Source organism: Hippocampus zosterae, chromosome 14 (genome assembly GCF_025434085.1).
Source record: "Hippocampus zosterae strain Florida chromosome 14, ASM2543408v3, whole genome shotgun sequence".
NCBI lineage: Eukaryota > Metazoa > Chordata > Actinopteri > Syngnathiformes > Syngnathidae > Hippocampus > Hippocampus zosterae.
This window is the reverse complement of record NC_067464.1, coordinates 17873351-17891922: the sequence shown is the minus strand read 5'-3', so window position 1 is coordinate 17891922 and position 18572 is coordinate 17873351. Positions and strand designations below refer to the sequence as shown.

The 18572-nt window shown below is 43.7% G+C and overlaps 2 protein-coding genes across 2 annotated transcripts; both read right to left on the bottom strand.

Annotated features, from left to right (window-relative positions):
• Positions 1-315: 315 nt before the first annotated feature.
• Positions 316-7913, bottom strand: LOC127614455 (b(0,+)-type amino acid transporter 1-like). The gene is made up of 6 exons (XM_052085782.1): positions 7126-7913; positions 5002-5135; positions 4267-4396; positions 2300-2424; positions 2122-2209; positions 316-714 (listed from the first exon to the last, which is right to left on the bottom strand). The coding sequence occupies exons 1-6, from the start codon at positions 7816-7818 to the stop codon at positions 475-477; spliced, it is 1410 nt and encodes a 469-aa protein (XP_051941742.1). The 5' UTR covers positions 7819-7913; the 3' UTR covers positions 316-474.
• A 658-nt stretch (positions 7914-8571) lies between these two features.
• LOC127615167 (b(0,+)-type amino acid transporter 1-like) lies at positions 8572-14449 on the bottom strand. The gene is made up of 6 exons (XM_052086750.1): positions 13688-14449; positions 11401-11534; positions 10667-10796; positions 9663-9787; positions 9499-9586; positions 8572-8802 (listed from the first exon to the last, which is right to left on the bottom strand). Exons 1-6 carry the CDS (start codon positions 14378-14380, stop codon positions 8572-8574), a joined length of 1401 nt encoding a protein of 466 aa, XP_051942710.1. The 5' UTR covers positions 14381-14449.
• Between the last annotated feature and the right edge of the window lie 4123 nt (positions 14450-18572).

Genomic DNA, 18572 nt, shown 5'->3' with positions numbered 1-18572 from the left:
GTGCCTGTGGTGGTCGGAGCACTCGGGGCAGTGACCCCCAAACTAGATGAGTGGTTGCAACAGATTCCTGGAACAACATCGGACATCTCAGTCCAGAAATGTGCAGTGCTGGGAACAGCAAGGATACTGCGCAGAACCCTCAAGCTTCCTGGCTTCTGGTAGAGGACCCGAGCTGAATGAGGGACGGACACCACCCGAGGGGTGAGATGAGGATTTTTTTTAATATATATATTGATTTGATATATATAATTGATTTGATGTAGATCAACTCAAAATTGAATCAAAATTACTCTGTGGAATTTACAAAGAAAATTAGAAATTATTTCATGCTTTATTTAATGTATTTTGTTTCATTGTGGCATAGAAATATTTCATTTGTAATTGTTTGAAATTACTTCACACCTTTAATCATAGCTCCCTGATTATGTTGTTAGGTAGGTGTAAGCTAATCCTTTTTAAACCAAAGAAAGTCTTTCAGTCCGCATCACAGGTTTTCTCTGCTGGAGCGACCTGTAAAAACAGCTGTAGGAATATGGTCAACTTGGTCAACAGGCTTGGGCAGAGCTTGTAATGAATGAAAGGGATGTAGATGAGGACCCAACTGACGATAAATAAAATCACATAAAGGAATTCGATCTGAGGATCGTCAATGATGGGGGCCAGCACGAGGAATACTGCTGCGATGAGGACCAGTATGGGCAGTATGATGGGAACCTGACGGAAAAAAAGGTAAAGAGCACAGATGTTGAGAGTCATCAATCCGTGTATCACTCGTACTTTCGTTTTTTTGTTGTATATAGTTTTATTTCACAAACCCCAATGCCAATGAAGTTGGGAAGTTGTGTGAAGTATAAATTAAAGCAATGCAATGATTTGCAAGTCCTTTTCCTGCCTACATTCATTTGAATATACAGTGCTTAAAAAACAAGGTAAATACATGTTCAAACTGATCAACTTTATCATTATTATTATTATTTTTCAATAGGCACTCATTGTGAATTTGATACCTGCACTACATTCCCAAAAAAAACCTGGAACAGGGAATTTTTACCACTGTGTTACATCACCTTTCCTTTTGACAACACAATCCGAAACAGTTTGGGATCTGAGGACACTAATTGTTGGAGATTTTCAATGCATTTCTTCCCCATTCTTGCTTGATGTGCAACTTCAGTTGGCCACTAGTTGATAGTTGTCTCCATTGTTGAGTTTAAGCACTTCATAATGCACCACACATTATCAGTGAGAGACAGGTCTGGACTGCTGGCAAGTCACTCTAGGACTTGTGCTCTTTCAGCAAGCAACACTGTTGTAACACTTGCAAAATGTGACTCACAGACACACAGACACACACACACACACACACTCACGCACACACACAAACACACACACAAACACACACACGCACGCACACACACACACACATTTTTTGTGTGATATCAAATGAAGCAATTGCCCTGGTACAGGTGTCACACATGTCTTACACCTCATTCTGTTTTCATTTTGTGAAGGTACTTTTGCTGAGGTGTGGCTTTTGATTGAGGTAGACTGGTAGATGATGTTAGTGCCCACGGAGCCTCTTTTGATGGCTGCTTTTTAGCGCCCTGCTGCTTTCGGCAACTCCATCTCCCGCGTCATAGTTGAAGATTTTCTTCCCCAAAAGCAATCCTCACGGATTGTTTCGATTTCTCCATCGCTACTAGTTCTAATACATTTTCTAATAACTACTCACCCAACTACGCTACTTCACAACTCCGTCCATGCGTCCCATCCCCTCAACTTCTACTTTCTCTGCAGCATGATCCTGGCTGATCATTACACCAGCTGCCAACTGCCAGACAGATTTTGAAAAGATTTACAAGGCCTGATCCTTTGTCAGAGGCGACACCAGACCCTTCTGCACTTTGATGAAAAAAAAAAACAATTACGTCGAAATAAGTCATGGGTAGACATTTGTCGTGGCTTTTTTTTGTTTATACATATTTTCCGTCATGGAGAATCAAAGAGTTAAATATTTTTTTGTTCCATATAGGTTGAAAAGGATTTGCAAATCACTGTATTCTGTTTTGTAACTTCATTGGAGGTTATAGGTTAGATGGTAAAGTGATAGATGGCACTAACCCTGTATGTCCTTGGGAGCTCTGGCTTCCTAATCTTAAGGTAGAGGAGGCCAGACAATGCAGTGGCATAGAAAAACCAGGCAAGGAAACTTGCAAACACAAGAAAGATGGATTTCAGTTCACACAAAGTGGTACCTTGTGCTTGTTTCCAAGGGTTTCAATTCCAAACCTGTGTTCACCTGTAAAAGTTGACAATACTCTGAAAGTCTCCGGGGATGAGCACCAGCAAGGAGACAACAGTGGTGAAAATGAGGGCTGGACATGGAGACAGTCTGTGCACATGAGCCATGGACAGAATTTCTGGCTAGAAACCACACACAATACGTTATTCCCTCACAAGTCCCAACTGTGACAACAGAGCAACATTATTTGCAAAGGGGACAAATTATAGACAAGTGACTTTTTAGTGGCTTGTATCGAGTGCTTCGAGCTCATCGGATTGCCCATCATGCAATTGGTTAGCATCCTGGAGAGAGCTTCATATTTAACCACAGATGTACTGTTGTTTCCTGTGTCTTCAGTAAGAGGAACCATTTAAGAATTTAAGTACAGTGAAATGTCGCGAAATCGCGCTTCACGTATCGCGCTTCACTTCAGTACCTCATGTTTTTTCCCCCAAAGTACTGTATTCAGAAAACAAATGCAGAACGACTCAGAGGTTTGGTACATGTCTGTACTGTATATGCAAGGGGCACTCATTCAAGGCACATGATTGTTTCCCTGCGTGACATCGACCAATGACCAGCACGAGTGGGTTTTTCACTTTTCCCGAAAGTTTCCCGGACCACATTAACTCCGATAAGTGGATACAATGCGCTCGGCTGTTTGAATTTTTTTAATATTTTACTGTAACATCGTTGCTAATTTTGGCTAGCATGTCTGCCTCTTAGTGAGTGATAACATTTTAGCTGGCGGATATTTGTTGTTTAATCAATTGTTTTACACTCCAGTTTTGCATCGAACAACAACGTGGAGTGACACACTACTTGTAATTGGCTTTGCTTGCAATAAACTCGATCACCTCTTTGGAGCACCACGTTGGTTTTTTGATTACGTTTGAAATGCGAAAACCAACAAAACCCCTTCTTGAAATCAGTCATTGGAAGGATATGCTATGTTTGGAAAATGTCGAGCTCTCATGTGAAACTTAAAACTTAATAACCTTTAAAACACACACCTCACATTCATTCATTCATCTTCCGATGCAGTGTTATTTATGATGTGCACTGTTGGATTGAGCCGAGGTTTAAGATAAAATATATAAATCATGTAACGGGAGCGCCAGTGATGGTGTTGGATTTATTGCGAAATAAATGAATAAGTTAACGGTTAACTCCCAGGAATAGGCAGTTTATTTACTTTTATTTTGGAATTGATTTAAAGTAATTTCCAATTTGAACGCTAGAGTGCACTAAACTCTAAAGTCATGATTTAGAACGCAATCCACACAAATGGAATATAGTGACATTGATTGATATTGCCAGAAAGGCATGATGACTTGATGATATTAGAAAAACAAAATCATTTAAGATCTGGATTATACAAAAGTGATATGGGTGTTGTAATGATGAAAGACTTTGAGGTGGAGCATTTTTGTCTCCAGCTGTGCCATCTTCTGGAGTTTGTGATATTCATCAGGAGAGAAAGGAGCCATCTTGCTTCATTGCTAATAGCTGTTTTGTGCTAATCGGCAGGCCGTGCTCATGCTGTCATTAATGAATAATGTTGGTACACTCGCCGGACTTGTGAGCGGGCAGCGTGCGATCGGTTCCCACTCAGTGATGGTGTGGATCTTGGTGTGACTGGTTATTTGTCTCAATAAATGCCTTGCGACTGACTGATTACCAGTTCAGGGTGTACGCTGCTTTCTGCTCCAATCAACTTGAATATGCCCCAGCACCCCAACCCCCTTTCAGGATAAGCGGTGTTGCAAATGAATGGACAGTCCCAACAATGTAAAAAGTATCACGGAAAATCTGAAATTTATAACGAGTTTTTCATCAGAAAGAATGCAAGAAAAAGCAGGACCAAGCGGCAGGCAGGTCGACACTTTCTGCAGCAGGAAGCAAGAATATAAAGGCACCAGGCAATTGCTTTTAATTGTGGAGAAAAACATCTCTTAATTTTAGGACAGCAAGACGCTCACCATGTGTCCTTCACGTGCAGCAACAAAGGATATGCGACTACCGCTGAAGAATGATCCGTTTAGTGTCCCAAAAGTTGACAAAGCTGCAGATAATGACATTATCCAGCCCCATGATCCTAACACCTTGTTTCTGTGGGTAGAAAAGTTTCACGTTCATTGCAATGTTTCCTCACCACATAATTTCCACAGGGGTCGGAACCCCAAATGGGCTTAAGTGCACAGTACATGTAAAGGACCAACAATAGCTTTCTTATTTTATTTACTACTCTCTTACTGCTAAAGTAAAAAATAGTTGCAACATCTAGGAAGTCATCAAGTCATCATATTATACAAGTGTATTCCTTTGTAACTCACAACAATTCTGAAAATCTGAGCACTGTAAATCAAAATAAATTAAATATAGCAGTTAACATTATGTCGTTATTGTGTCCAGATTGGTTTGAAAATAAAATTGACATCTAAAAAGTAAGAGTGTCGGCCAGGGTGGCCCGAGCTCGCACAATTTAGTGGCTTATACGGGTGAGCTCAGGACAACAGTTCATTTTGTTTCTTCGTTTTTCGAAAAACTCAAGCCCATGCCATTGTCTCACGGTACACACTGACGACTGGTTAAAAATAAATGACTGTATATGTCATGACTGTAGGTAAAGCTTAAATATACAAACTTATTTTCATGTTTTACAGAAGAAATTAAATTAAAGAAGTGAAACATCTTTGTCGGGTGCTGCTACTCACCCCCAGGTGACGGCCACTGCACTGGATGAAATGAGCTCTTTCGGTGTCATTACTGTCAGGTAGCTGACATTCACCAGCAGATACAAGCTAGTCACCAGCGAGACGGCAATGACAACTGCTCTCGGAAGATTCACCTGCAACAGACGAAAGAACACAAGGAACGTGTCATGAACGCAAACAAAAGCAGAATGGTCTGAAAAAATGTGTTCAGAAAACACTGAAAAAACTAAATCCTAAATAAAACAGTCCTAAAACCAAAGTAACAACAACAAAAAAAACATGACATAAACACAAACAATGACCCGATACTGAGTGGATTGGCATGGAATCCTTTTAATAGAAAACCTACAAATAGTTGACTGACCTACAGGTATGCCGCTGTAGGAGGAGCCCTACAGTGCCACCTGTTGGTGACAGAAAGGAGTGACTTCTATTATATAAATGTGATTACCGGTAAATGCGTGTTGTTTCAGTGAGACATTGGCAAAAGTGTATCGTTCGACGTATCCTAACTTTTTTATTTTAACTTTATCCCACACTTTAACACTTAATATAGTTTTTAACGCCAGGGGAATTAATTTTACATCCTCTCATTCATTTATTCATTTTTACTGGCCAAATGGTGAGTACATCTGCCTCAAATACTGTAAAGTATTTCAAACTCGATCGGCAAATTGGTGCCGTTGTTAAATCCAGCTTCTTTCACCTTAGACAGCTGGCCAAAATAAAACCTTTCCTCTCACATGAACACTTTGAGACAGTAATTCATGCCTTTGTCACATCCCGGCTCGATTACTGCAACGCCCTGTACTTTGGAGTCAGCCAGTCCTCCATCAAGCGCCTTCAGCTGGTACAGAATGCCGCTGCTCGCCTCTTGACTGGTACTCGTAAGAGGGAGCATATAACTCCTACTTTGGTATCCCTTCACTGGCTCCCCATTCATTTTAGAATTATTTTTAAGATCCTCCTCTTTGTTTTCAAATCTCTGAATAATCTCGCGCCACCTTACCTCTCTGAGCTCATACGCCCCTACACCCCTGCCCGGCGCCTCAGGTCTGTGGACCAGTCTTTGCTAGACGTACCAAGAACTAAACTGAGGCTCAGAGGGGATCGAGCCTTTTCTGTGGCTGGTCCATCTCTCTGGAATGACCTCCCACTGAACATTCGGCAAGCCTCCTCGCTGCCCATCTTTAAAGCCCTCCTCAAAACTCACTTGTATTCTTTGGCGTTTGACTCAGCATGACTTAGATTTGCTATTGGTTTTACTGCTTGGTGCTTTCTACCGCCTTATTACTTATTACTTATTACTGATTCGTCTTACTGTTTATTGTATATGTTAAATCGCTCCATGTACAGCACTTTGTATGCAGCGATGGCTGTTTGAAAGTGCTCTATAAATACTGTTGACTTGACTTGACTTAAAGTTTGGTCCATAAATTGCGAATTTTCGCCTGCCTGGGGATTTTCCATAGTGTCGCATACTTCTGTTCTTAGCTTCTGTAACCAAATGAGTGTTTATCCCTCGGTCAGTCCATCGATCCACTCACTTTCAATGCATCTTATCCTGGTTAGATTCATGAGGAGCGAGAGCCTATCCCAGCTGACTTTGAGCGAAAGGCAGACTACACCCTGGATTGGTCAAAAATCGGTCCGACTATTTTGGAATTCTTTGATGAACTCCATGTTGAAGTGAAACTGTTCACTTTTTGAAATCAAATCAGCACACACTGCGCTGTGTAGTGCGCAGATAGTGCGCACTATCATTGTCTCAATTGAGCCTCTGCGCATGAGGTTAAAGTCAATCTGATAAGGATGATCTGATTTGGAAGAAGTTTTTTTTTTTTTAATATGAGAAAGTGCTTCAAAGGCAAGAAGTGTTATGACATGAATTTTACTGTCCCCGTTAAACACGGAGTGAAGGTTGTTACATTTCAACTCATTTATGATGGTGTTGTTTGCCATTGATAAAATAAATGTCAGCAAAAAAGAAAAAGACTGCAATTACGTGTATAACTTTTGTCCAGTGGAACCTTCATGTGGTCACACTGACATTTGTTGAGTGCTTTGATTCGTAAGGAAACAATGACTTTCATGTAAAATCCACATTTTTTTAAACAGTCTTACCTGGGGTTTCTTCAGCTCCTCAATGACATAGTTTAAATTGTACCAGCCAGAATATGACCACAGTCCTTGATAAAAAGCCATTCCAAGAGTGCTAAACGAGTACCGAGTGCCCTTAAATGCATCGTCTATATTCAAGTTTTGCACAAGGACTCGCTGGCTCTGTGTGAGTGCCACAATTCCTCCGATGACAATAATCATCAATGTTAAGACCTTGACCACCAGAAAGACAACTTGGATTCTGACAGCAATCCGTACGTTCATGACGTTGATGATGGCAACGGTCAGTATGGCCAGAGCAGCAACACACTTCACCAACAGCTGCGGGGGATCACATCCAACGTAAAAGGGAGCAGTTGCATACTTTGCGAGGGCGAGTGCCACTGCAGCAGCGCCAAGAGGCCTGACAACAACGATGAAAGTGATTCCTGCAAAGAAAGCAGGAAAAGGCCCAAAGATCCGAAGGATGTAAATAAATTCGCCGCCGGATTCAGGAATAAGCGTTCCAAGTTCGGTGTAGGACATGGCTGCAAACATGGACACAATTCCACAGAGGGCCCAGATCAACAAACTCGCTCCGGAACTTCCCACGTAGGCCAGCACAAACTGCGGTGACATGAATATCCCGGATCCAATCATAGTTCCCGAAATAAATGCCACACCACCAATCAAACCGATTTCCCTTTTCATCTTCATGGCTTCTGGCTCGTATAGGTGAGATCCGAGAGCACAAAAATAGTGTTGACGCCGACGCTCCAAATTATGAAGCTGTGCCGTTTTGCAGCAAAGGACAAAACTCAGGAAAGGATGAGGAAAACATTAAGCTTTTGAGTATAATAAACTGCACTCATCTTGTAAATGTTTTATCAGAATATGACTGCGTGTTTCTGGAGAGCATAAAAGGGTTGTAAAAGATAAGAATTCCTCTTAGATCATGTTCTAAAATGATTTTTATCTCTACACTTCGATTTTCAGCAAAGGCAATTTGACATTTGTTGAATGCAAAATTTTGGCTGGAAATGAGCAAGAGCCGCAGGTTGCCAACCGCCAGCCGAGCACGGTCAGATCAATTTGCGTCTTTGTGTGAGGAAATCACAGCGGAACATAGTCTTTATTTTTGGGGTGCAAAATCAAAGAAGACAAGTGGACAAAATCAGGTAATGTCATCACCTTCATGTATAAGCAACTTTTTCCTTTCCAGTGTGACAACATCAGATCTCTGTTAGACTTAAATCGTGGAACGATGATTCCATTAATATTAAAAGGTGTGATTGTCTATTTTGGCTTAGCAGTGCATGGACAGTTACATGAACAGCACTGCAATTAGCTTTAGACAGAACATGACTGGAGGAGAAAAAACAGATGTTTAAGGTCTCAACTATGAAGTTTCATTAGGCTCAAAATTGCCAGTAAACAACGGGAAAACCAAACAGAGTCTTTCAGTCCGCATTACAGGTTTTTCTCTGCTGGGGCGACCTGCAAAAACAGCTGTAGGAAAATGGTCAACTTGGCCAACAGGCTTGGGTAGAGCTTGTAATGAATGAAAGGGATGTAGATGAGGACCCAACTGAAGATAAATAAAATCACATAGAGGAATTCGATCTGAGGATCGTCAATGATGGGGGCCAGCACGAGGAATACTGCTGCGATGAGGACCAGTATGGGCAGTATGATGGGAACCTGAAGGAACACATCCATTTATGTTTTTTTGTTGGATATAGTTTTATTTTACAATCCCCAATTCCAATGACGTTGGGACGCTGTGTCAAGTTTAAATAAAAGCAATACAATGATTTGCAAGTCCCTTTTCTGCCTATTCAATGGAATATACTCCAAAGATGTAAAAGCACGATCTTTTTGCTTTTGTGACATCTCAAACATATAAATAAGACTTTACTTCTCCAACTACATAAACACCACCACAAATGGGCTTTTGATTACAAAAATATTTATCTGCCTATTGAACTGATGACATGAAGAGAAGTGAAATGAGTTCAGGGAATGTGTGCACTTCTGTTTAAATCTCCACTTCTGCTTTGCTCTGCAGCATGATCCTGGTTTATCCCTTCCAACAGCTGCCACCTGCTGGGCAGATTTTAAATGATTTATAAAGCAGACAAGCCTGGTGCTTGGTCAGTGGCTGCGCCAGACCCTTCTGCACTCTTTGATGAAAAAAAAAGTCTAAATTAGTCATGCGTAGCCGGCTGTAGTGGCTTTTTTGACATATCTTTACGTCATGGGGAATAAAAGAGTTAAATATGTTGTTTTTGCACCATATTTACTTGCACGTAGGTTGAAAAGGATTTGCAAATCATTGTGCTCGGTCTTGTAACTTCATTGGAATTGGAGGTTATTGCTTAGAGGGGTGGCACTAACCCTGTATGTCCTTGGGAGCTCTGGCTTCTTAATCTTGAGGTAGAGGAGGCCAGACAACACAATGGCATCGAGAAACCAGGCAAGGAAACTTGCAAACACAAGAAAGATGGATTTTAGTTCACATAAAAAGTTTTGAAGACATTGAATTCTGAACCTGTGTTCACCTATGGAAGTTGACAATACTCTGAAAGTCTCCAGGGATGAGCACCAGCAAGGCGGCCGCAGTGGTGAAAATGAGTGCTGTACATGGAGTCAGTCTGTGCACGTGAACCATGGACAGAATTTCTGGCTAGAAACCACACACAACACGTTATTCCGTCATACATCACAAATGTGACAGCAGAGCTACATTCTTTGCAAAGGGGACAAATTATGGACAAGTGACTTTTTAGTGGCTTGTATCGAGTGCTTCGAGGTCTTCGGATTGTCCATAATGGAATTGATTAGCATCCTGGAGAGAGCTTCACATTTAACCACAGATGTACTGTTGTTTCTTGTGTCCTCATCAAGAGTACCGGTAATCAATCAAGTATTGAAGTATTCAACACCCTCGACTGTTGGAAGGTTTATACAGTAGTTTATTTGTTTATAGAATGTCGAGCTCTGATTTGAAATTTATAGCTTAATAACCTTTATTTAAATACACACTCACGCACACACACGCACACACACACACACACACACACACGCGAGCACACACACACACACGCACACGCACACGCACACGATTGTATTGTGTTGTGACGACACGATGCATTTTTAAGATGTGCACTGTTGGACTGAGCCAAGGCCTAAAATAAAATACATAACTGATGTACAGGAGGGCCATGTCAATTGCGAAACAAATGAATAAGTTCACGGTTAACTCCCAGGAATAGGCAGCTTATCCAATTTGAATTTGGAATCGATTTAGTGTATTTTCCAATTTGAACGCTAGAGTGCGCCAAACTCAATTTAAAGTCAGGACTGAGAACACAGTCCACACAAATGCAATGCATAAAAAGAGTTTTTCTTCAGAAAGAATGCAAGCAAAAGCCGGACAAAGCAGCACATACATTTACACTCCAAGCAGCAGGAAGCAAGAATGCGAAGGCACCAACGAATTGTTTTTCAATGTGGAGAACAACGGAAAACACATCTCTTCATTTTAAAACAGCTAGATTCTCACCATGTGTCCTTCACGTGCAGCAACAAAGCACACACGACCATCGCCGAAGAATGACCCGTTTAGTGTCCCAAAAGTTGACAAAGCTACAGCTAATGACATGATCCACCCCCAGGATCCTAATACCTTGTTTCTGTGGGTAGAAAAGTTTCACGTTCATTGCAATGTTTCCTCACCACATAATTTTCACAAGGTTTGCTGAGCAAAGGGTCGGAACCCCAAATGGGCTTAAGTGCACAGTACGTGTAAAGGACCACCAATCGCTTTCTTATTTTATTGACTGCTCTCTTACTACTAAAGTAAAAAATAGTTGCAACATCTAGGAAGTCATCATATTATACATAAAGTGTATTCCTTTGTAACTCACAACAATTCTTAAAATCTGAGCACTGTAAATCAAAATAAATTAGACATAGCAGTTAACATTATGTAGTTATTGTGTCCAGATTGGTTTCAACATAAAATTATATATTAAAATCTAAAAAGTAACAGTGTCAGCCAGGGTGGCCCGAGCTCGCGCAATTTAGTGGCTAATACGGGTGAGCTCAGGACAACAGTTCATTGTGTTTCTTCGTTTTTCGAAAAAGTCAAGCCCATACACTGACGATTGGTTAAAAATAAATGACTGTATATGTCATGACTGTAGGTGAAGCTTAGATATACAAACTTTTTTTCATGTTTTACAGAAGAAATCAAGTTAAAGAAGTGAAACATCTTCGTCGGGTGCTGCTACTCACCCCCATGTGACGGCCACTGCACTGGATGAAATGAGCTCTTTAGGTGTCATTACTGTCAGGTAGCTGACATTCACCAGCAGATACAAGCTAGTCACCAGCGAGACAGCAATGACAACTGCTCTCGGAAGATTCACCTGCAACAAATGAAAGAACACAAAGAAAGGAGTGAGACTTCTATTATTTGACCCTTTCATGGACCCTGCAACCTGACAACATGAGAAGCTGTCCACTGTAGTAAATGCTGTCCCTGAAAGGGGTAAATGTGAGGACATGTGTGTCGTTTCAGTGAGACATTATTTATTTCTAAATGGCAGTGGAATTATTAATTAATAAATTTCTAACATTTATTTTTTTCTAAATGCCAGTGGAATTAAAAAAAAAAAAAAAATCATCGTCTCACCCCTCGGGTGGTGTCCGTCCCTCATTCAGCTCGCGTCCTCTACCAGAGGCCAGGAAGCTTGAGGGTAATGCGCAGTATCCTTGCTGTTCCCAGCACTGTACTTTTCTGGACTGAGATGTCCGATGTTGTTCCCGGGATCTGTTGCAACCACTCATCTAGTTTGGGGGTCACTGCCCCGAGTGCTCCGACTACAACAGGCACGACTGTCACCTTTACCTTCCAGGCTCTCTCCAGCTCCTCTCTGAGCCCTTGGTATTTCTCGAGTTTCTCATGTTCCTTCTTCCTGATGTTTCCATCACTTGGGACCGCTACATCCACTACAACGGCTTTCCTCTGCCCTTTATCTATGATCACGATATCTGGTTGGTTCGCCATTACCATCTTGTCAGTCTGGATCTGGAAGTCCCACAGGATCTTCGCTCTGTCATTCTCCACCACCTTCGGAGGCGTTTCCCATTTTGACCTTGGGGTTTCCAGGCCAATACTCCCCCCAGATGTTTCGGTAGACTATGCCAGTCACCTGGTTATGGCGTTCCATGTAGGCTTTCCCTGCCAGCATCTTACACCCTGCAGTTATGTGTTGGATCGTCTCAGGTGCCTCTTTGCACAACCTACACCTTGGGTCTTGTCTGGTGTGGTATATCTGGGCCTCGATGGCTCTGGTGCTCAAGGCCTGCTCCTGAGCAGCCAGGATGAGTGCCTCTGTGCTGTCCTTCAGGCCAGCCCTCTCTAGCCACTGATAGGACTTCTTGAGATCGGCCACTTCAGATATGGTCCGGTGGTACAGCCCGTGTTGATATATATACAGTATATCTGTGGTCCCTTGCTGTAACGCGGTTCACTTTCCGCGGCTTAGCTGCTTCACAGATTTTTTTTTAGTGCATTGTTTTTAATGCTTTTAACTCTTTAAATCAGAACACGTCGGCGGCGCCGCGTGTCGACAGTACAGTATTTCCAAAAACTATTACAGTATAGTTATTTGTTGAAAACGTTTGTTCTTTTTGGTAATTGGACCGAAAACAGGGTTGATTTCATTGTATACACAGTTAAGCATTGTATAATAATTGCAAAAAAATAAAGTTCACTACTTCACGGATTTCACTTACCACTGGTTCTTTTTGGAACATGACCCCCACGAGAAATTAGGGATATATATATATATATGTGTGTGTGTGTGTGTGTGTAACAGAGTGACACATTAAGTTTTTTAAAATTGTGATGGAAGTAACGCAACAGCGCACAGTGTGGCACCAGCTTCCCGCCGTAGCTCAGGCAGAGCTACCAGGAAAGTCACAGAGTAGGTCGCATTTCATTGACGGTCCAGATTCATTTCTAATTTAATGACAATATTTCACTTTTTTTCCCTTTTTCTACAGTGCTGTGTATTTAATTAGTTTCCTAATTTGTTCTGAGTGCACATTGCTTTTTGTATCGTGATTTAAGTTGTCGAATTGAAGTTTTTACCCATTGAGTTAATAGTGCTTTTCTGTTGCGCAGTTATTTCTAAGACCGAATACCCCCGCGACTATCTATTCCTCCCGCCATACTGTGTTGCAGTAATTTAAGAGAGAAAAAGCCACATCCCAGTGTCTGGTCTTATTGAGGCGGCAGCGACGTGGAGCTCAACCCCGTCACAGTTGTGACCCCTGTCACACACACACATTATATATACTGTATATAAATAAACAAACAAACAAATAAATAAATACACATACATACACTATATATGTATATCATCAAAAAAGAAAAAGACTGCAGTTACGGGTTTAACTTTTCTTCAATGGAACGTTCATGTGGTAATTCAGAATATCACATTTGTTCAATGCTTGAATTCACAATAACACAATGACTTTGATGAAAAATCCACGTTTTTTTTAACAGTCTTACCTGGGGTTTCTTCAGCTCCTCAATGACAGTGTTTAAATAGGACCAGCCAGAATATGACCACAGTCCTTGATAAAAAGCCATTCCAAGAGTGCTAAAGGAGTACCGAGTGCCCTTAAATGCATCGTCAATATTCAAGTTTTGCACAAGGGCTCGCTGGCTCTGTGTGACTGCCACAATTCCTCCGATGACGATCATCATCAATGTTAAGACCTTAACCACCAGAAAGACAACTTGGATTCTGACAGCAATCCGTACGTTCATGACGTTGATGATGGCAACGGTCAGTATGGCCAGAGCTGCAACACACTTCACCAACAGCTGCGGGGGATCACATCCAACGTAAAAGGGAGCAGTTGCATACTTTGCGAGGCCGAGTGCCACTGCAGCAGCGCCAAAAGGCTTGATAACCACGATAGAAGTGATTGCTGCAAAGAAAGCAGGAAAAGGCCCAAAGATCCGGAGGATGTAAATAAAGTCGCCGCCGGATTCAGGAATAAGCGTTCCAAGTTCGGTGTAGGACATGGCTGCAAACATGGACACAATTCCACAGAGGGCCCAGATCAACAAACTCGCTCCGGGACTTCCCACGTAGGCCAGCACAAACTGCGGTGACATGAATATCCCGGATCCAATCATAGTTCCCGAAATAAATGCCACACCACCAATCAAACCGATTTCCCTTTTCATCTTCATGGCTTCTGGCTCGTATAGGTGAGATCCGAGAGCACAAAAATAGTGTTGACGCCGACGCTCCAAATTATGAAGCTGTGCCCTTTTGCAGCAAAGGACAAAACTCAGGAAATGAGGAAAACATTAAGCTTTTGAATATAATAAACTGCACTCATCTTGTAAATGTTTTATCAGAATATGACTGTGTGATTCTGCAGAGCATAAAAAGGTTGTAAAAGATAAGAATTCCTCTTAGATCATGCTCCAAAATGATTTTTATCTCTACACGCAAAGGCATTTTGATATTATCGTATCTTGATATTTCTTGAGTGCAAAATGTTTGCTGGAAATGAAGAGACATTCACCATGTGCCACAGCTGGGATATTCTGTGGTCTAGAATTCTGATCAATCAGGTTTAGAGCTTCGGATGTCTGGAGTGAGATGAGGCTTGAATGTTTGGTTTGGTAAATATTTGTACAGTAAAACAAACAAATAAAAAAATTGTGAATATACACAGTGTATAGTATTGTTGGGCAAAGTATGGCTACAAGATGCCCGCAACGTTTGTTAATTCAGTCCAGTGAGCAGTGACATTATAAAGAGTCCTGTAATATTTGTTGCATTAATTTAGCTAGTTTTCGAGGAATTTTGTTGATTAAAAGGTGATTATAAGTTTATTTTTTCATCATTTATCTTAAATATTTTTTTGAATTCTGTACATATAAAAACATTATATGTACAAGTAATTCAAAATTTGAAATTTGATTGTTCCATGAACCTGCCACGCATGTTTTTAAAATGTGGGAGGACACCGGAATACCCGGAGAAAACCCACGCAGGCACGGGGGGAGAACACGCAAACTCTATTCTGGAAGGCTGGAGACAGAATTGAACCCTGCACCTCTGCACTGTGATGCCAATGTGCTAACCAGTTGTCCATCATGCCGTCCTTTGATTGTATTTGTGAAATTTATACCCGCCCGGTCGGGCCAGCGTCGAAGCTACAAGCCGGTCCAGGGCTGTCGGGCTACCGCTAATGTCGGACCCTGGGACCCCCCCAAACCATCCGCTTCAAAAGAAAGAAAGAAAATCTGAAAAAATGACAAGAGACCTGATCAGAGAAGCTGCCAAGAGGTCGACGGATAGACTGGAGGAGCTGCAGGAGTTTCAGGAAAGTACTGGCTGGTTAGTCGTATATGTGACAAAAATCTCCTGTAGTGGTCGAGGTGGATAAAAAGACCTGAAAAATCCCTAATCCCGGTTTGAAAATGTGTTACGGCCCAATAAAACTAAGGTTAAACTTTGCGGCCATAATTCCAAAAGGGATGTTTGGCGCAAATGGAACACCGCTCACAACCAAAACAAGACCATGCCCTGCCAACGGTGAAGCGTGGTTGTTGTCGTAGCATCATAGGTTGGGGCAGTTTTTGCGTAGTCGGAAGAGTTTCATTTACCAATCAATGCTAGCACAAAACCTTGATGCTTCTTTTCAAAGCCACATCACCACTGAAGACGGCTTGTTCATCCATTTTTTTTTTTTCTCGTCCTCCTTGTTTTATGTTGAACAGGACTTGGTCTTCATGTGAAATTTACACAATGAGATTTTCACTGGGACACTTTGGTGACAGATCGGTATATAATAGTGGTTCATCGTTTACAGAGTCTGAATGGTATTTAAATGTGTCAAAATTGATATGTACAGAAAATGTACCACATGAGCTAAAATGATGATGATAAGGGGAACACACATCCATCCATCCATCCATCCATCCATCCATCCATCATCTACCGCTTATCCGGGGCCGGGTCGCGGGGGCAACAGCTTTAGCAGGGAAGCCCAGACTTCCCTCTCCCTAGCTACTTCTTCCAGCTCTCCCCGGGGATCCTGAGACGTTCCCAGGCCAGCTGGGTGACATAGTCTCTCCAGCGTGTCCTGGGTCTTCCTCGGGGTCTCCTCCCGGTGGGACATGCCCGGAACACCTCACCAGGGAGGCGCTCGGGAGGCATCCGAATCAGATGCCCAACCCACTTCATCTGGCTCCTCTCGATGTGGAGGAGAAGCGGCTTGACTCTGAGCCCCTCCCGGATGACCGAGCTTCTCACCTTATCTCTAAGGGAGAGGCCGGACACCCTGCGGAAAAAACTCATTTCGGCCGCTTGTATCCGGGATCTCGTTCTTTTGGTCACGGCCCATAGCTCGTGACCATAGATGAGGGTTGGGACGTAGATCGACCGGTAAATTGAGAGCTTCGCCTTTTGGCTCAGCTCCTTCTTCACCACGACAGACCGATACAACGTCCGCATCACAGCAGACGCTGCACCAATCCGCCTGTCGATCTCCCGCTCCCTCCTGCCCCCACTTGTGAACAAGACCCCAAACTTCTTGAACTCCTCCACTTGGGGCAAGATCTCCTCCCCGACCCGGAGGGGGCACTCCACCCTTTTCCGACTGAGGACCATGGTTTCAGATTTGGAGGTGCTGATTTTCATCCCAACCGCTTCACACTCGGCTGCGAAACGCTCCAGTGAGAGTTGGAGAGCCCCGTTTGAAGGAGCCAACAGCACCACATCATCTGCAAAAAGGAGGGATGCAATACTGAGGCCCCCAAAACGGAACCCCTCAACGCTTCGGCTGCGCCTAGAAATTCTGTCCATAAAAGTTATGAACAGAATCGGCGACAAAGGGCAGCCTTGGCAGAGTCCTACCCCCACTGGAAATGATTCCGACTTACTGCCGGCAATGCGAACCAAACTCTGACATCGGTGGTATAGTGACCGAACCGCCCGTATCAGGGGGTTCGATGCTCCATACCCTCGAAGCACCCCCCACAGAACTCCCCGAGGGACACGGTCAAACGCCTTCTCCAAGTCCACAAAACACATGTAGACTGGTTGGGCGAATTCCCACATACCCTCAAGGACCCTGCTAAGGGTGTAGAGCTGGTCCACTGTTCCACGGCCGGGACGAAAACCACACTGCTCCTCCTCAACCTGAGGCTCGACTTCCCGACGGACCCTCCTCTCCAGCACCCCTGAATAGACCTTACCAGGGAGGCTGAGGAGTGTGATCCCTCTGTAGTTAGAAAACACCCTCCGGTCCCCCTTTTTAAAAAGAGGGACTACCACCCCGGTCTGCCAATCCAGAGGCACTCTCCCTGTTGACCACGCGATGTTGCAGAGACGTGTCAACCAGGACAGCCCCACAACATCCAGAGCCTTGAGGAACTCCGGGCGGATCTCATCCACCCCTGGGGCCTTGCCACCGAGGAGCTTTTTAACCACATCGGTGACTTCAACCACAGAGATAGGAGAGCCCACCTCAGAGTCCCCAGGCTCTGCTTCCTCTAAGGAAGGCGTGTTGGTGGAGTTGAGGAGGTCTTCGAAGGACTCTGCCCACCGGTTCACAATGTCCCGAGTCGAAGTCAGCAGCGCCCCATCCCCACTGTACACAGTGTTAGTGGTGCACTGCTTCCCCCTCCTGAGACGTCGGATGGTGGACCAGAATTTACTCGAAGCCGTCCGGAAGTCGGCTTCCATGGCCTCACCGAACTCTTCCCACGCTCGGGTTTTTGCCTCGGCGACCACCGAAGCTGCGTTCCGCTTGGCCAGTCGATACCCGTCAGCTGCCTCTGGGGTCCCACAGGCCATAAAGGCTCGATAGGACTCCTTCTTCAGCTTGACGGCATCCCTTACTGCTGGTGTCCACCAGCGAGTACGGGGGTTGCCGCCACGACAGGCACCAACCACCTTACGGCCACAACTCAGATTGGCCGCCTCAACAATAGAGGCACGGAACATGGTCCACTCGGGCTCAATGTCCCCCGCCTCCCCCGGAACATGGGAAAAGCTCTGTCGGAGGTGGGAGTTGAAACGCCTTCTGACAGGGGATTCCGCCAGACGCTCCCAACAAACCCTCACAATACGTTTGGGTCTGCCAGGACGGACCGGCATCTTCCCCCACCATCGGAGCCTACTCACCACCAGGTGGTGATCAGTTGACAGCTGCGCCCCTCTCTTCACCCGAGTGTCCAGAACATGCGGCTGCAAATCCGATGATACAACTACAAAGTCGATCATCGAACTGCGGCCTAGGGTGTCCTGGTGCCAAGTGCACATATGGACACCCTTATGTTTGAACAAGGTGTTCGTTATGGACAATCCGTGACAAGCACTGAAGTCCAATAACAAAACACCACTCGTGTTCTGATCGGGAGG

Excerpts from the sequence above, each read along its gene's own strand:
- LOC127615167 (XM_052086750.1), bottom strand. The coding sequence starts at position 14,380 with ATGAAGATGAAAAGGGAAATCGGTTTGATTGGTGGTGTGGCATTTATT. Across the intron at positions 11,535-13,687 it reads AGGAGCTGAAGAAACCCCAG|GTGAATCTTCCGAGAGCAGT; the intron begins GTAAGACTGTTA and ends CATTTGTTGCAG. Across the intron at positions 10,797-11,400 it reads GCAGTGGCCGTCACATGGGG|AAACAAGGTATTAGGATCCT; the intron begins GTGAGTAGCAGC and ends TTCTACCCACAG.
- LOC127614455 (XM_052085782.1), bottom strand. The coding sequence starts at position 7,818 with ATGAAGATGAAAAGGGAAATCGGTTTGATTGGTGGTGTGGCATTTATT. Across the intron at positions 2,210-2,299 it reads AGTATTGTCAACTTTTACAG|TTTCCTTGCCTGGTTTTTCT; the intron begins GTGAACACAGGT and ends TGTGTTTGCAAG. Across the intron at positions 715-2,121 it reads AGCTCCCAAGGACATACAGG|GTTCCCATCATACTGCCCAT; the intron begins GTTAGTGCCATC and ends TTTTTCCGTCAG.